General features: G+C 36.0%; 1 protein-coding gene across 3 annotated transcripts in view; it reads left to right on the forward strand.

Annotated features, from left to right (window-relative positions):
* The window catches only part of FAM3C (FAM3 metabolism regulating signaling molecule C), a 30,341-nt gene extending 13,239 nt beyond the window's left edge, over window positions 1-17,102 (forward strand). For all 3 annotated transcript variants that reach the window (XM_031615238.2, XM_090137037.1, XM_031615230.2), the window contains 8 exons: window positions 1,948-2,052; window positions 3,083-3,112; window positions 3,300-3,423; window positions 8,618-8,676; window positions 10,035-10,085; window positions 10,494-10,578; window positions 12,194-12,320; window positions 13,279-17,102. In XM_031615238.2, the coding sequence (XP_031471098.1) occupies window positions 1,948-2,052; window positions 3,083-3,112; window positions 3,300-3,423; window positions 8,618-8,676; window positions 10,035-10,085; window positions 10,494-10,578; window positions 12,194-12,320; window positions 13,279-13,368 (671 nt within the window). In that variant the 3' untranslated portion in view covers window positions 13,369-17,102. The remainder of the gene's footprint in view (window positions 1-1,947; window positions 2,053-3,082; window positions 3,113-3,299; window positions 3,424-8,617; window positions 8,677-10,034; window positions 10,086-10,493; window positions 10,579-12,193; window positions 12,321-13,278) is intronic.
* The last annotated feature ends 1,324 nt before the right edge of the window (window positions 17,103-18,426 follow it).

Consider the following 18,426-nt stretch of genomic DNA (forward strand, 5'->3'; position numbering starts at 1 on the left):
GAAGGAACAGCTGTTGACTTACCCAGGAGTCAGCAACACTTGCTTTTCCAGAAGGGTTGCACTTTAGCCTTGTTGATACATCAGTCCTGATTTTTTTTTTTTTTTGTTACTACAGTTAAGGTGGTTGTTGGATGGTGTATTTTCAGAGCCTCAGTGAGTGTAACTGGGAGCAACCAATTAACACAGAACTGCTAAAGAACTGGGAAAATGCTGTAATTTTTAAAAGGCTGAAAAATCACCTGAAAGATGACTTTTACAAGCCTTACTTCTTCCCTATTCCAGCTAATTATTTTTGTAACTATGTCCTACTAACAAAAAGATGTGACAGTTCATATAGAAGATTGAACCTGTAGCAGACAGGCTTGCTTTCATTCAAATGCTGCAAGGATATTCAAGATTTCCTACCTCCTTTAAGTAAAGGGAGCATTTAAAATTCAATTGAGTAGAAGAAGATGTAGGTGGGAGAGGTCAGCTTGTGTTTGTACTCATTCATCACGCATGCTGTCTACAGAAACAAACTGCTCTCTACTTACTGCTTTCCAAATTCTGGTACCATCTTCTTGAGTAAAGTTACTTCAAAGTTTTTTTTCTGCTTCTTGTTGTACATTTGGATCATCTGTTTTCTCTGCTTGCTTTCCTTCAGATGCAGTTGTCTTTGGGATTCCATTGTAATATTTTTAAATCCAGTTTGCATCTGTGCTTTCTTACATAGCATACATATACTCACACATGCAGTCCAAACTGTAAGCAAACAGAGAAGTCATATCTTTTTAATTTCTTTCCTTTTTTTTAGCCTTTGGAAAGATTAACATGTCTCATTCTTACGAAGGCTGAGTAATCTGTCTATTTTAAGATTTTTCTAAACAGCCTGGTTTAAGATTTGAAGGAGTGTATAATCTTTTGTTCTGGAGGATTTATTTGGCTGGCCATCTGAGGAACAGAAGCATGCATAGCATTGCTTCTTCCAAACAATTCTTCATACGAAGGTGAGAGAGGAAGATGGGATGTTCATCAGATTATTTCTCACTTAATTTCTGCTTTCAGACAGTCATTAATATACAATAATCTGAGATCAAAATATTCTGCAAAATGTATTGCTGAAAACGGCAGGGTTCATGGTAGTACCACATGTAGGTTTCAATTTCAGATTTAAGTTGCTGTGGTTGTAGGCTTCTGCTTTTGTTTTTTCCTAGGAGGTGGCTGGACCACTTAGTGCTGTCTTAAATTAGGCTTGTTAAAACTCTAAGCTTCCAGAGTCTGTAGCATATTAAAAGTGGGAAAGGTGAGATACTGCTTTTCATTACTTTTTAACTTAGAACTTTAATGTTTTCTTACTCTTTTTGAAGACCAGAAGTTTAATTTTTTTAATGTAATGTTCAGACCTGACTGGCCAAAGCAGCCACGCTACAGTATATCAACAGATCCATAATCACTTAGTCTAGTTACACATTAAAACAGAGCTGTCTTAATCTGAGGCTAAAGGCAGAAAGGGAATATTTATAAACAGTGAGAAATGTGGACACATGGCTTAGAACTAAGAGATTGGAGAGAGCACAACTTTCCACTTTGGACAACAGCAACTAAAGTCAGCTTAGTTTACTTTATTGATCTGGGTTTTCATACAAAAAAAAAAGTCTGTGGTTTTTCTTGGTTGCTGAGTTTGGTAAATGATGTCAGGCAGCGTGGCATGAAACGTGGAGAAAGAACAAGGTGAGACTTCATGTCTGAGAGCAGGGTGTGTGTGTCTGGTATAGCAGTTTAGCTGAGTGGCTCAGTTGCATCCTACGTTATAATTCTCATTTCTTGCAGATCACTTCTGTATGGCAAGTTTCTGAATTCAACATCTTAACATCCTGTCACTTTGTACAAATTTCTCGTGTAGTTAATTTTGAAATCTTACAGTTAACATTTACAGATAATTTATTTTTTTTCTCCATTTTTGAATAGGTGCTGCCAAGTTGATAGTAGTCATAGCAATATTTTTATTGACATTTTATGTCATATCTCAAGTGTTTGAAATAAAAATGGAAGCAAACTTAGGACACATATTTGGTAAGTGGTAACTATTTTCTGCAGACACCTGTTGATATTTGTTTGAGCCATAATCAAGAATACAATATTCTTTTGCTATAAGCTTGGCTTAGGCTTTTAAACTTAAGAACAATTGTGTTTATTTTAATGTATTTTAATGTTATTTTCCATATTAGATATTTTACCTTTCTTAATTGGTTTAATCCTTTTCACTTCCAACTGTGCATAAACTCTTACCTATTTTTTTCTGCTAAGTCTGGCAGTTTAAAAAAAAAAATCTATTTTTGGTGGGATTTCTTGCTTGCATTGTTACACTTCCATGTGCAATAAGCAGAATGTTTCAGATGTGATGAGTTCTGTGCAAGAAAAAAAAATTACCAGCTTAAATGATTTGATGTTCAGAGATGGCCACCTTAATCTTGAAAGGGGCTTTTAATTAGGAAAACCCAATTTTAGGTATGCATGTATGTATGGTTCCTGTTGCTGAACTGCATTACTGCAGTGTGAGCACATGTCTGAACCAGTCACCAGGGACATCACTGATAACTATTGAAGAAACGTGGTTGATATTAAGTATTACAGTGCTTTTCTCATTCCATGAAAGGGAATAATGCATGATTTGCAACTTGGATGTATCTGTAGCTGAATTTTGGTGTTAGGTAAAAGGAATTGCATTGTGGTGAAGGTTCTGATTTGTAGTAATTACTTTTGGCTGGATAAAGTTGAGTTGAAAGAAAGGAGCTAATTTCACTTCAGTGCTCAAACTTCCACAGATCCCTGGTTTTGAGTTGAATCTCTGTGGTTCTTTATTTTAATCAGTGACTCGTAAATTAAGGTAGTACTTCTAAATATGGTCCCTGATGATGCGGCTTTCATTTTTCTACCACAGGAAGGTTAATGCTTTACAGTGGAACATTGTGCTCATGTGTATTTGATACTCATTTCAAAAACATTTTTATAGAAGTACAGAAAGTTTTTTAAATTTATAGGGTATTTTATTGCAGATGACATTTCAATAGTAATGTCTTAAAATCTTTTTTCTGCATTTCAGCTAGATCAGCATTGGATGCAGCTGCACGCTGTGAGTATTCATATGCATGTGTTACTGCTGTCACTTGCTTTCACTAATAGCAAAAAGAATTTTGGATTTTTCATAGTTAAGAAAGTCTTAATCACACTGTAAATGCAATCAAGCTACTTCTCCCCTTTCCCTGATTTTCCTTAGCTCCCGGTTTTCTCTAAAATCCAGTTTTATTTCCTTTTGAAAGCTACAAAACCTCCGAGATACAAATGTGGGATCTCTAAAGCTTGTCCTGAAAAGCATTTTGCATTCAAAATGGCAAGTGGAGCAGCAAATGTAGTTGGACCTAAAATTTGCGTAGAAGATAATGTGTAAGTATTTTTATCTGTTGTCAAAGTACATTTTTCAACTGTTGTCTTGAATTCCTTTGCATGCTAAATCAGAAACCTGAATGATTCTTTAAGTTTTGGTTTGCCTGCAGTATGACACATGAAAAAATTATACTGCTTTATAACTTAATCACCGATGAAACGTAATACTCTGTAGTAAATGTTGAAATCTATGCTATTTTAATATGTATAAGGTAACTTACACTTCATTTTAAATTTTAGTTATTTATGGAATAGTCAGACTTTGTGAAGTTGGAATACAGTTTTTACCACTAAGGAACTCGTGTCTCTAATTGTAATTCATTGAACAACTGTATTTTATGTACTTACTCTTAATACTTTTAATTGAACGTCATTAGCTAAAACTATCATGGAATTTTCTCATGTAAGTCATGGTTTAAACTATCTGTTTCTACTGTACCAATAACAGAACATATTTTCCACTTCTCTTTAATAGATGACTTCAAAAGGAAAAGTATTTTAATGATCAGTAATTCCTGTTGTCACACTTAAATAAAGACAATAAAATGAGAATTTAACTATAAAATCATTTAAGATCTTCAAGGTCTTTTCCAGCCTCTAGTCCCTTTATAAAACCACATCCTTCGGTTCAGAGCCCACACATCTCTTTTAAGGCCTTCTAGGGATGGGGATTCCACCACTTCCCTGAGCATCCCATTCAAATGCTTGCAGCCATCTTGCTGGAGGAATTCTTCCTAATGTCGCATCTAAGCCTCTCCTGGTGCAACTTGACTGTTTTCTTTTCTCTTGTAACTTCTGAACAAAGAAACTAACACGCTCCTCACTGCAACCTGCATTCACATCAGTGAAATCTCCCCTGAGCCTCATCTTCTCTAGGTTAAAGAACATCAGTTCTCTCAAATGTTCCTCAAAACTTTTGTTTTCTAGTTCTTTCATCAGCTTTGTTGTTCTTCTCTGCAAAGGCTCAAATCCATATACTTCTTGTAGTGGGGGGCCAGAACCTGAACGCAGTACGTGAGGTATGGTCTCAGTGGTGCCGCATACAAGGGGACAGTCTCTTCTTTAGTCCTGCTGGCTGTGCTGTTTCTGATTCGCACCAATATGTCATTGGCCTTCTTGGCCACCTAGGCGTGCTGCTGGCTCACATTCAACCAAATGCTGACCAGCAGCCCCAGGTCCTTTTCTGCCAGGCAACTTTCCAGTCACTCTTTTCCAAGCTTTTGTACTGCTGCATGGGGTTGTTATGACCCAAGCGTGGGACCTGGCACTTAGCCTTGTTGAAGAAAAAGAACTATTTGAAAAATGATTCGGGTCTTTTATTTCTAATGACGGTTTTCTTAACACAGTATGTCTAGAGTATTTAGCTGAGTATCTGTCACTAATCTTCATAACTTCAACAGTAATGTTTATTTTTAGACTTTCTTTGCTCTTAGGTTGCTACTGTTTGTTGTCAACTACTGCATTGTATAGTACAATCTATATGCTTAACCTTGAACGTCGCATGGCAGAAAAGACATGCTGTAAACATAGTCAATAGTAATAGGCTTCAGTTATTTTACTGTCAGTTACACTAATTAGCCATTGCTGTCCATTGGCATTTAAACTATTCCAGTTTTCTGAGCCCCTGCTCTGTAAGTGGTGTGGCCAAGATACCACCTACAGCAGTCAGTGCAAATTCTAGAGCAAATCACAACTTTTCTGTGAACAGTGTAACCCCATGCAATAGAGATCTAAATACTAATCCAATTTATTGTACGACCTTTAAGTATTGTTTTATATTCTTTGTTACTTTTTCTCTAATTAAAGTAATATATTAAGATTAGTTGCACTTAAGCTAAAAGAGAAGATGACTACTAGCATTGCCTCTAGCAATTAAGCTGTAGTGAAGTTGAAATGGGAACTTTTTCCTTACAATGAAACCCGTGCAGCATCTTCACTTTGCATCGCTGGTTAAAACTTGAGTGCTATTCAGATGTCAAGGCATTTTTATGCAAAGCTGACTTAAACGAAGCTTTTCTGTTTGTGTAGAACTCCATTTCCAGTGGTGCATTACTGTGTAGTACATGTGCAAAATGAGCATGAGCTCATGCTTAGTGCATACTAACTAAAAGCTGCTAGGTTCTATTTCTCTTAGCATTGATTCCCTTTATGACCTTGGACAGTCTTATCCAATGTCTCTGCAGAGAGATTTTTGTTTCTGTTACAAAGTTGTCAGCATCTGAGCCTGGTTGCTAGGAAGCTTCGTATCTGAAAACACTTGGGGTGATTCACTGATGAGAACTGAGTGCAAGTAATATTTTAACTTCAGGATGGTAGGCTTCTTAAATGCCTTGCTTACTAAGGAGAGGTGGTGGTTCATGTCCAAAAAAACAAACAAAAAAACCCCAGCAACCACAAACTGATGGATATTTCACTTAAAGAAATGAAAGGAAAGCAGTAGCTGTCAAGAAATTCTCTGTTCTGTTTATATTATTGCACAGTTTAGTGCATAACGATTGGAGTTTAAAGTTCTGTCTCGGTTAGAAAAAATCTTTTCTAATTACTTCTGGGGAATAAGATTTTAATGTCTATTAAAGTGTACATCAGAAAATTTGATTATTTTCATATGATCTTCTGCATTGTTCATAACATATTTGATTTCTCATTTGAAAGCTCATGTCATTTCTTGAATGTGATTTTTTTGGTAGAATTCTAAAATTGATGAACTACTGCCCTCCTGTGATAAAACATTCACATTACACTCAGTACTATTTTTGGCAACACACAATCTCAGGTGTGTAGAATAGTATCTCAGAACTGTAAAGTAATCTATTTCCTGCTTGATAGATCTTTTTATAACAATGTTTTTTTTAACCTGTCACATGCAAGATGTGTTTTTCTAGTTAATTTGCAATAGCTGAGTTTTATGTAAAATTCTTCTTTGTATGTCCAAGACATGGAAACAGGAAGATGGCTTCATAAATTGTCAGTAATATTTACAGTATAGGTCTTTCCTCTATATTAAACGAGGCTATTGTTAGATTTATGAAAGTACTGAAATGGAAATTCTGCTTTATAGAAGTTTGGTTATAGTACACCATCCAGATTAGAAAACATACCACAGTTATTTTCAAAATATGAACTATTGTGGTTGCTGCTTTGACAGGCTTAGAAGCAGTAGAGTTATACTTCTTTACCAGCACTTCTCCATGCAGTTTTTCTTCTGTTAAGAAGCCAGTTCCATATTTGTGCCATAGTAACCTTAGAGCAGAATGGCACTCTGCACTGCTATAATAACAGTTACTTCTGTCACTTGTATTCACAGGATATTTTCTTATCTGAAGTCAGTTATAACTTTGCTGAAATATCACACACACATAAACATCTAATCACCTCAGTATTGGATTTTTTTTTACTTGCATTTATTTATAGCGAACTTAGTAGTCTGAAAGTGAAAGGAAATTGGTATTCTTTTTGTTGAATTCAGATACACTAAATCTCACGTGAGCATTCAGAACATCATTGTTTTTTGTTTATCATTTTTTTCAATCTTTATTTATCATATGATTCTATTGCTTAGTGTTGATGCCCAGACATGACCTGAAAATGATGTGGTCGCAGAAGTAATGTCCCTCCAAGTGCTGAATGGATTTAGAACAAATTCCAGAAGCCCAGTTGGGAATTCCCTATTAAACAGAACTGAATTCTGTATTTCAGCAGAAAATTGCAAGTCATCTGTCTTCAAAGTTATTGAATTAGTTTCATTTCTAATCAAGTAAGGCTTTTTTTAGTAGATGATATTTAGAGGGTTAACATAAGAATATGGGACATTTCATCTCTGATTACTACTATTTTAAAATCCAAGTCGCTATACTGTGAGTTGCTGTTAACTCGTAGTCTTTCACTTAAGTGCCAAAGATGGTGTCTAAGAGGAAGGCTGTCATTTTTCTGGTAAAACAATTCTTGTTTCTAGCCCATGATTATTATAAGAGAGCTGTTGTTGCAGTTCTCTGTGCAAGGACATTTCCTTCTGAAACGTTGCTTAGGACAAAAGAAATTACCTGAAAAAAGTTCTGTAGATAACAGATTTGTATAGGCTTGCAGTCCCTTAGAGTAAGCTAGAGAAGTTAAAGTGACCTTAGTCACAGTGGAATTACAGCATTTGCTAAAGTATGCTTAGAAATGATGAGATGTGCATCTCTGCTTTTTCTTAAAGCTGAGCTGAAAGCTTCTTCGTTATCTTCATACAACTTCAGTCCTTGTTCCTGTTTCTCCTTGTTTATGCTAATACTTTGACTCTCAGCTTTGAAATAGTAATGCTGGGAAATGCAGGGCCTGTGGGTAAAACAGAGATCTGTGTGGTGCCAATGAGAAAGGAATGAGCTGGTTTTGTAAGCTTCTTCACATTGGAGTGATGTACCGACCGTGGCCCAAGGCAGCACAGCACTGTAGCTGAACAGTCTTGACATTCCCTTTAGCTCTACTTTACAGTTCTGAATAGCTTACATTTCACAGTGTATCAGTTCTTTCCAAGCTCCTTGCTGCTTTGAGTTTGGCCAGTTGCTGTTATAGATTGTGGTGATTTTGTTGGGATGTTCAATTCTACTTCAAAGTTGCATTCAGTTTTTATTTAAAGTCCTGTCATTGCATTACTATTTCTGGTTTACTTTTATGCTGCTTGGCGGTTCATGATCCTTGAGGTCCCTTCCAACCCTGGCCATTCTGTGATTCACCAAACTAATTTGCCTTGACTTTCTTGTTTAGTACCACGGTCCACAATTCTGCAACATCCATTTTAAATCCTTTGATTCATTTAGGCTTTAAACTCATTAGCACATTTTTGCTTACAGAAAAGCTTAAGATGTTGGTTATGTGGCTGTACTAAGCTCTTCAAATAGTTCTTTGTTCAATGCATTTTAACTGCAAGGAATTTTCTCAACTACATTAATAGCACTTTATTTTTTGTGGCATTTTTAATATACTCATAATTTGAGCATTTAATCATCTTCTTTCCATAGAAGATGGATACAATTAGGGTCATCAGAGCTATTGTTCCCAAATCAGTGGTGCCATAAGGACACATTTTGCTTTAAATATTCATGGAAATGTGTGGTGGTCTTTTACAACATGATTTTATTTTAAAAATAATTTAAAATGAAATATTTTACATGAGAAAATAGTTCTATTACTAATTAAATTGTTTATTTTGTTTCAGATTAATGAGTGGAGTTAAAAATAATGTTGGCAGAGGAATAAATGTGGCTTTGGTCAATGGTGAGTGACTTTCTAAGTGAGCAGTGTCTTCATTTTCAAATTCTTCGTGAAGTTTAAGGTCTGCTAAGGTGGTGAAAAGTAAAAAAAGAGGAGAAGAGGAGTACTCAATGTATTTGTACTGAAATAATGTCAGATTTTGCCATTTCAGTATTTTAGTTGAATGCTGTTGTATTCAGTTGTATACTGCTTGAAAGCAGAAAAACTTGATGCAATTTTTTTCCTACAAATGTGGAATTCCATGATGGTTATCTCAGTGATACATCAAGTAACTTCCTGATACACATATGGGATGGTAAAATTGCTGTCTCTCTTGATTTTGTGTATTGCCACTGTAAAATTCTCTACACCAAATTCTTCTGTTCTCAGAGAAATCCATTTAGCAATTTTATTACTACATGAAAGGAACCATTCATTATTCACTAGTTTGAAATCATTAGATTCTATTATTCTGTATTTGTAGATCTTGTCCATGAATGCATCCATGTAAGATGTATTCAGGAATTTTAATTTCATCAAAAATAAACAGATTTACCTGCGTGTCAGCTTCAAGACTGAACATCAGTACTGACGTTTCTCCTTAATATGTAGGAAGCAATTCTTTGTAGTGCTGAGACAGCACTTTATCATTTTGCTGCAATATAAATTAATGTTATTTTTGGGTTGCACTCAGGTTTATGTAATCTAATGCATGACTTAAACAATACCTAACCCAGTTTTGCTTTCCTCTGTTGTCTTAGTCAAAAGCAAGCCACCTTATTCTGTCATGTAATTCCCAGTCTTTCTCGTCTTCTGAATTTTATATGAATGTATCTATTAAAAACGAAACTCTACCTTCCATCAAATACTGACTTTGTAGACAGGAAAAATACTAATGTACATATACCAATCACTTTCTTCTCTATTTGTACCAGAAGTTTAAATCAACTAGGAATTTCTAATTTGTAGCAAGACTTGCTGAGTAGTTTTGATTTTTCCTGCTTCCTCTGCAGTATTAAAAGCAACCTATAACTGTGCTGTCTTCCTCTTTTTATCCTACAAAAAGCACCTAAAAAAAGTAAATTCCCCATGAATTTGTGAAGTGTATTTTCTTTATTACTATTTTTTGAGGGTGTTTTTCCAATATTCTACTTGAAGCTAAATCAGAAATTTGCATCTTTTATCATTTTTCCCCCTCTTTTCCTGCACCTTTTCACAAACTGCTGTGGTTAAGGAGTGGTCTTTATGAAAAATAACAACACTTGATGATTTATGTGGTGTCTTCCACAGCACTTTCTCTGACTGTAATTGAAAGGAAGTGGGAATGTTGTCTCTGGAGTAACTTTTGGCTTTTTCCTGACCAAACATTTCTTTTTCTTCAGGTAAAACAGGAGAACCATTAGACACTAAATTCTTTGACATGTGGGGAGGAGGTAGGTGCAGTTCATCTAGCTGGTTAGAGAAAAACCATTTCTGTGTTAATGTCTTTGTTCTCTTAAGTTCTGTTTGCTGTAGTATTTTAAGCCTTACGTCTGCCTTTGTAATTGTGAGGAGGATGCAACTTCAGATAAATGCACATAGGTGGTGTGGGAGAGAAGGGAACTACTCAGGAGAGTAAGCATGTACCAACTAGCAGTCAGCTTTATATAGACAAAAGCCTTTCTATAAAATGAGAGTTCATTCTTTTTCTTCTTTTTCATGCTTTCTATTTTCCTCTTCCACTAAAAACATCTGTGCATAAATTTGAGTGTATTTATAAGTATTAAAAGAGGTCTAATGTTACAGATGTTTAAATAGCTTATGATTGCTTATTATAGAGATTTTGTTTTCTTTCGTTTCAGATGTGGCACCATTTATTGAATTTCTCAAATCCATACAGGATGGAACCATCGTGCTTATGGGGACATACGATGATGGTGCAACCAAGTATGTCATTGATTTATGCAGTGAACATTGACTAAAATTTTAAATGTTGCTTTTAATTGCAATCACTTCTGATAAAGTTTTGTCCTTCCACAACAAGGCATTTGAAACTATCCTTGTCTTGCGTGTATCCCATCTTTTCTAAGGTCTGAGAGTTTTTATTAATGTGAGCCTTGTGCTTGTGAGCCTCAAACTTTTTGAAGTGTTCTACTGTAAGCTGTTCAGCCTGTCAATACAAATACAGCTTAAGGGGTTTTAATGTTCTTTATGCAGTATTTTCCAACCTTCTCAACTTCGATCATCTTTAATAGATACTGAAATTACTGTAGAAAATTGTATTGTCATTAATTACTTAAGTCATGCTATCAGAAGGAATTTTTTTAATAGAGAAAATTAAGTTGTTTTTTTTATTTTCCTCTGTTATTTTAACATTACTTACACTTAAAATGTGTACTTTTTTTTTTCCCCTTTTCTGGTACAGTTTGTTATCCGTGACCTGTCTGTATTTTGATGTTAGAAATAGCTTTCCTATGACAAAGTCCTGACTATACAACATGTAGTATTTTCAGTAACTGGTTGAAAGTAACTTTGACTGCCTTAGGGAGATGAAAGCAATTTAATGTTTCCTTATCAGAAGGCTAGATCTCCTAACTGTTGTTCTTCAGCATTTAGATAATAAGTTGTTAGGTTTTTTTAATCATGTCTCTGCTGATGTTTCCTAAAACTAAACAGAAAGGTGAGTTTGGCACATTTGTGCTGACAGCCAAGAACCACTCATTAGTGGTATTGCAAAATTAACCAAAAACTTGTGGTTGCAGCTTTAGAGTAACCAAAAAGGCCAAACTGCTTGAAAGCAACTTAAAAAGTGAAGAACCATCATGTTTAAAAGATAAAAATCTTATTGTGAGTGTTTTGGTGGTGTGTTTTTTTTTTTCTTCTTGCTTTTAATATAAGCTGTCTTCATGCTTTGGAAGCTTGGAGTGTGGGTGGTGCAGATAGCCTCCAAAGTAAATTATTTAATCATTTCTATCATTCTGGTTAAGGTGAGTCATACAACCATATCTCATTAAGTAGAAATAATGAGCTGTTGTACTGAGATCCTATCTGTAACAGAATCTTTTTCATTTTTGTATTTAAAATAATCTTGTATGGACCTATGAGCACTGAACCATAACCATGCTGTGGGGACAGCAATTCTCACTTCTGAATTAATTAATCTGAACAGACAAGAACTTTTGTGTATTTAGGTCATTCTTTTAGCCTAAGAGAACTATTTAGGCTTCAACTTCAGTGTGTAAATAATGGTTATGTTAAAGATTAACTCTTCTTAGTTGCTTGGGGAATTGCTAAAATTATTTGAATTGTGTAAATTCAATAATAAATTTTCACAAGACAGGATTCTTTGCTTTTGTTAGTGGTTTTGTATTATTTGCCTGAGATAATATCAAAGAGCAGAGCTTATTAGATCAGCCGATTACAGAACTAGCCTTATCTGATTTTAAAGACAGATCTTTCCCAATATTGACTGACTTAAATTATATTTAATCGGATTGAACTTAAATGGTGCACTGAACAGTGAAAGCTCTGAGAAGGTGTATTTTTATTTTTTTTTCCCAAGGCTTAATGAGGAAGCACGGAAACTGATTGCTGAACTGGGAAGCACATCTATCACTAACCTTGGCTTTAGAGACAATTGGGTCTTCTGTGGTGGAAAAGGAATTAAAACTAAAAGTCCTTTTGAGCAGGTCTGTGACTTCGTATGTTCTATAACTTATGTTCTGTAACTTCAGCAGCTTTCATTAAGAGACATGGCCTGTTTTATACCATGAGTCTACTCAAAATGGGTATCTACTGCAATAGTGGCATTTTTAAATTTATTTCTTGTCTATTCGCTTTCTTTTATATGTTCAAACAGATTGTGGTGATAAATCTTACCTGGGTAGGTCTTAGTATCCCAATAACTAGATGAATTATCTTAAGTGAATTCAGTGAAACTGGGAATTCAAAACTTAATGCCTAAGAGTCATATTTTAGACCCTCTAACCTCTGACAAATAAATTATTAAGGTGTTGGTTAAGCTGTTCACTTTGTTCTTCTTTCAGAAATTATTGCTGCCATAGAAGAACTTATGAAATTAAATACATTCCCAGACTTAAATAGCTACAGTTTAACGTGTCATTGTTTCCTTTAATGACTGGTAAAGATAGCTTTGTACTTGGTGAGAACTAGTGTGTGGACTAGTGCAGCAGCAGTGGCAGACTATTCAGATAGTAATGTCTTATCTGACAGCAGATTATTGATTTGTGGGGGGAAGAATTAGTTTAGAGAAGAAAAAAAGCTGGACATTCAACACTAAATTTTCTTAAAATCTGACTTTATTTTCAGCCTTGTAAATTTAGTATCCTTATTTAATATTTCCTAGTGGTTTCTGTTTTCATGTAATTGATCTTTTCCTTACTTGTTTTGCTTCCTAAGTAAACTTTAAAAATGTTTTCTCTATTATGGCTCATTTGCTTTTAGCATACGCTTACCTGAACAATTTGTTGTACTGAGGGTTTGTTATATTTGATGATAATTGAAAAAGCACAAGAGGCTACTATTGATGTCTTCTCTTTGTCTTTACAAGAAGTGCCTTTGCAAGCTGTGACTTAAAGCAGCGTGGTAGAAGACTTCATATTAACAGTCAATACTTTCTATTTGCAGCATATAAAGAACAACAAGGACACAAACAAATATGAAGGCTGGCCAGAAGTTGTTGAGATGGAAGGTTGTATCCCTCAGAAGCAAGACTAACCCTACAGAAAAGGAAAGGAAGAAAATGCACTTTCTGCTATTATTAGGGAGAGGGCTATGAAGGAGACTGTACTGTAAATAATATTTTTAAAGCATGCAGCCATCCTGTCGGTGTTTGCATGAGCACTGACATCTTGAATATTGGGATTATTTATTGCTAACACACATAAAATCCTTTTTGTAAATATGTTCAAAGTAAAAGAACATCAAATAATTTCTAAACAGATTTCTTAAAAGCACAGTATTTAGTTTGCCTATGGTGAGTATCTTGTAGACCAACTGGCTAATAAATTGCATATGCCAATAATAAACAGATCCGGACAAATGTTGTACTGTCTTCTAACATTGCTGTGAGAATGTAACCTTTGTGGAAAATATAGATTTTAGAGATAAGTTAATAAAGAGCTTTAATTTTTTTTATCCTCTGCCTTTTTAATGGCAGCATCACTTTTTATTGAAGGTAATTGGTTATTCTAATACCAAGTGCTTAAAAAAAATTTTTTTGTAGTCTCCCACCAAAACTGAATAATCCGCAAAGGAGGAAAACATGATAGTGAAATACAAATATACCATGAAAAGCACAATATAAGTTATTTTTACTAGGGAAAGAGCAAAGGTAAATGCATAAATAGCGTATGTGATACTTAAAAGCAGCTTGGAAGGATTGTTGATCAGCTTGAAAATAGTACTTTCTATGTAGAAGAGTTAAACACAGTACATGTTAAACAACAATACTTGTTCAAGCAACTTGTTCATTATTTTTGTAACAATTTTTGTACTGCTGCTTAACCACTGAGTCTACATGTGGCTGTTCAGCCCTGCTGGCTAGTCACATAGTAAATCTGTGTAATGGGATGCCTTCCTGCTGTAGTGATAACCCTAGAAATAAATTTTCCATTGCAAAGAAGCCAGCAGAAAGCAGTCTGCCTTCTAGTGAGAGTTGTCCAGGCTACAGTATTATGTATCTTTACTGCTTGTGTTACATCTAACGTGGGGTCATTTGTGTTTACAGTGATATTAGAGAAAGCATTGCATCTTTGGTTATGCGATCTATGATATTCAAACTTAAGGAACGATGCATCTTCATTTATTTTTTTTCAATGCAAAAAAAAAAAAAAAAAAGGACCAAGTTGAAGTGGCCTTATTCTTCAGCTCATGTCAGAGCTATCAGAAAACAGCTTCATTTTTAGGTAGGGCCAGCTTGAACTTTCACTGAAACTAAGTCAGTGTGTTATAAATTAAATTGTTGGTATAAAAAAAATGGGGGATGTTACGGAATTGATTGTAATCTCTTGGAATTTTACATCGAGTTCTGGTTTAACCTTCAGAAACTTCCATCTAGTACTGTGGGAATAAAGCCACAGAGGATTTTTCAGGGACCCACGGTGTAAGTGGCACTCAAATGTTCGTATTGTTGATATGTCTTCTGAGAGGAACTCAATTGTATGCACTAAAAAAAAAGTCAAGCAATATTGGGAATTGCTTTGCAAGTCAACCTGTGATGTCAGAATAAGACTGGACTCTGAGCTGTTCTGTATGTTTAAGTAGCTTGTTAAATAATGTGGCTTTCCCTCAAGTTTAATGTAGAACAGCAATAAAAGCACCTTATGTGGTGAAATTGTTTTTTGTTAAATCTTTCAGATTCTCTTGTTTAGGAGGATGTGTCAAAATCATATGTATCTTTTACATCAAATAAAGTAAAACACCTCATTTCTATCCATTAAAATAAATAAATTTTATTTAATAACATCAGGTTATTGTGGAAAACTAATTGCAAAGTCCTGAAATTTTCACATGAATAAATTTTTATTTGTAAGTAAGCTGGTATTGGTTATGCTGTTATCCAAAGTAATAATAGAAGAATTTGGAAGATACTTAGCAGAGGCTTAAAGGTGGAAGAGGTGGTGGGTTTGGTGAAGGCTGGGTGGGGGGTGCATCTAGGAAGCCTTTGTTTGTTTCCTTGCACCACCGTCTTCTACGAAATGTAATGGAGGACATAAAAGAAGCCTGGCTTTAGTTCTAGCTTTTGTCTTTAGATTTGTGCCTTTTTTTTTGTGTCTGGCCATCAGACGCAAGCATGCATGTTATGAATATTTAACCTGTTAAAGCTGGGTCTATCACAAGATATTTAACTACTGCTTTTAAAACAATAAACAGTTTAGTAATTGTTCTTAAATTATCTAGTTCTTGTGAAATCTCCCTCCTTTTCCCTCATTCTCTAAGTCATATCCTCGCAGCTGCATCCTTTCATTATATTTAATATTTCAGTTATACAAATGAACTCATTTTGGCCATGAAAATGAGAGAAAACAGCAAGGAGATCCCATGTTTTTTTCTTGACTTGCCACAAGATACAGTCATGCCATCTCATTCTCTACCTTGAGTGGGCTAGTTGCAGCATTTCCTTCTGTTGCAGTAAGCTTTCTGATGCTTTCAATAAACAAGACTTTGGTAATAATGCATGCTTCAAGTAAGCAATGAAGAAAAATTTTGTGTGGTTTCTCCTACATCTTGTGGTATGAACTTGCTGTTTTGTACAAGAAGCTTCATGCAAAAGTACCTGTATGACAAAGCTCCAGGATGTGTCTCTTCCTGCATGAAAGGATGAGAACATCTGCAGCACTTTGAGGACAGAGGAGCAAAGGAAGGAAAAATGAAGATGGGGAGCATGTCTGCCTCAAAAAATGTATGTGTGAGTAAAGAGGAAGGACACAAGAAGGTTGTGGCTGTTTTTCTCCAAGGAGCACTCAGCTGGGATCTGAGCCACCTGGAAACTGCTTCATTGTCTGCCACAGCTCTCAGCTGCTGTGCTAGTCCTCTTTACGTGTATGAGTCTTAAAGAAGCTGAAGATGTCTGCCTTGGAATGCCATCTGCATCTCTCCTAGCACCAAACATATTTTTCTTCTTGAAAGAGGAGAGGCTTTGATAGCCTTACTTGCTTGAGTGCTGGTTCAGAAAAGGCTTTCTGTTGCTGGCATGTTTTGTTATATAGACATTAATGTGGCTTTTAGTTCCCTCGGATGTTGATGAGACTAGAAAACACTTGTGTTCATAATAGCTCCTAAACTGTTTGGATTATCTGCAGTTTGGAAGCCAAGTGGTAAATCATGAGGAGAAATAAAGTGTTAGTGCTGCATATATTGACAGGCTTTTCTGTGCACAGATGGAAGGGCCATAGCCCCTCCATAAACTGGCTGGAGTGGAGCACAGGCTATCAGGTCATTACAGGTGGTTGTGTCCTGGACCTGATAACTTGTTTCTGATGCCGTACTGGGAATGTGAGGGATGCTGCTTCTTGCTTCCAGGGCCGTATACCAAAAGGATCCAACACCTGGGCTTAGCCACTTCCTGCAGCAGCCTCTATGAAGGAAGAGTTTCTTGCCTGCACAGGCAAAAATAAATATATAAATAAATGATGGAGCAGAGAAAGAAGGAATGTGCTTTACTTGAGATATTTCATTACATTTCTGATTGTCTTATCTGTGGCCTCAGAGATAAGGCAGCCTCAAGCTGGCTTAAAACCAATTGTAGTTTCTCCTCTCTGCTCCTGCAGTAGTCTCTTTTATCCTTACAGCCAAGATCTGATGCTTCCTTCACAGGCCTGTGTTTCTCAGGCGTCCCTTCCAATCCTTAAGTATCAATCTAGGATAAGTGTGATAATCTACAATCCAAATCTTTGCTGAAAATTAATGATTATTTTTTTTACATCAATTAAAAATTGATCCCTGGCCTCATAGGTACGTAATTGTATTTTTACTTACTTCTTGACCCTGTGTTTATCCTTTTAAAATCGCTGTTGCAATAGCCTGTTCCCACAGAATGGTCTGTTCCTTTCTTAGGGCGTTGGCCGTAGCAGGATGCAGCCCTGTTGATGTGAGAAAAGCACTCCTAACTGAGGGAGGTCTCCTCTTTGAGCTTCATGGATAGTGGTGGAAGGGAGTACTGTTTTCCATGGAACATAGCCTGGCTATTTCTATGGTGCTTCAGCGATGACTTCTGGCTAATTATCTTAACTGGCCTTGAATATCTTAACATTGTTTTTATCAGCACTGCTTCATTTTCCCACGTATCCTGGCAGCTGAATCATCCTTGCCAACTGGACAACTGGGTGGATAATGTCCTTTATGGTTTTTATATCTGCACTCTCAAATTTTATCAAAAGCACTTAATATACGTGTGACACAATGCAGAAAACTAAACACTGTGCTAATTTTTGTGGTGTATTAGTAAATGAAATAGTCTATTATTCTTTGAGATGTGTAGAAAATAAAACTTTATTTAAGGGCTGAATTGCTTATATATGGAGAGGAGTAGGTATCAGTAGAGAGTACTAGTCCAGCTGTATTGTAATAATGCACACAAATCACTGCATCCTCTTCATTAAATTTCTGATCCCTAGGGATAGCCTGAAGCAGCTAGTTAGCTCTGTTCCTCTAGCACTACAAAACAAGATGCTTGGATCAGATCCTTAGCATTGTGATTATGGGAATTGGCAGCAAAGTCAGCTCAAGGAGGAGTTACCACTCCTGGTCACCTCCCTAAGCCCTCACTGGTGTGTTATTGCTCAGTTTGAGGCTACAAGTGCAGCCAGAGCTCTTGTTTGTGGTGTTTCTGTGAACTGTATCACTAAACTGAACTGACCCAGGGGTCAGGGCAGGGCTGGCAATGCAGACCCTGCCGTGTAACCCTACCTGATGCTCCAGACCTAGCTAAGATAAAATTGTTGGTGTTATCCCAGATGATATATGCATTCTATAGAAACTGTGCATTTAATATCAAAATACTGGTTTGGACGTGTTGAGATATGATAACGTCAATTTAATTTCTTAGATTATGGAGCAGATTAGACTGCAAAAGACTGGGATGCTGACTTAGTTGTCAGCTGGTTTTCTGCTGCTGACGTGAGGCACGGTGCTCCTTTCAGCACAGACAATAAATGATCATCCATGTAAATAATAGGGAGTTCTCTTTTTAACCTCTAGTGTGTTGGCAGGCTTTTGCTCTAGAAAGAAATGCTCGTGGAGTGTCTTTCATTCTTTTCCACAACCAAATGCACA

Source organism: Phasianus colchicus, chromosome 1 (genome assembly GCF_987193195.1).
Source record: "Phasianus colchicus chromosome 1, bPhaCol1.hap1.1, whole genome shotgun sequence".
NCBI lineage: Eukaryota > Metazoa > Chordata > Aves > Galliformes > Phasianidae > Phasianus > Phasianus colchicus.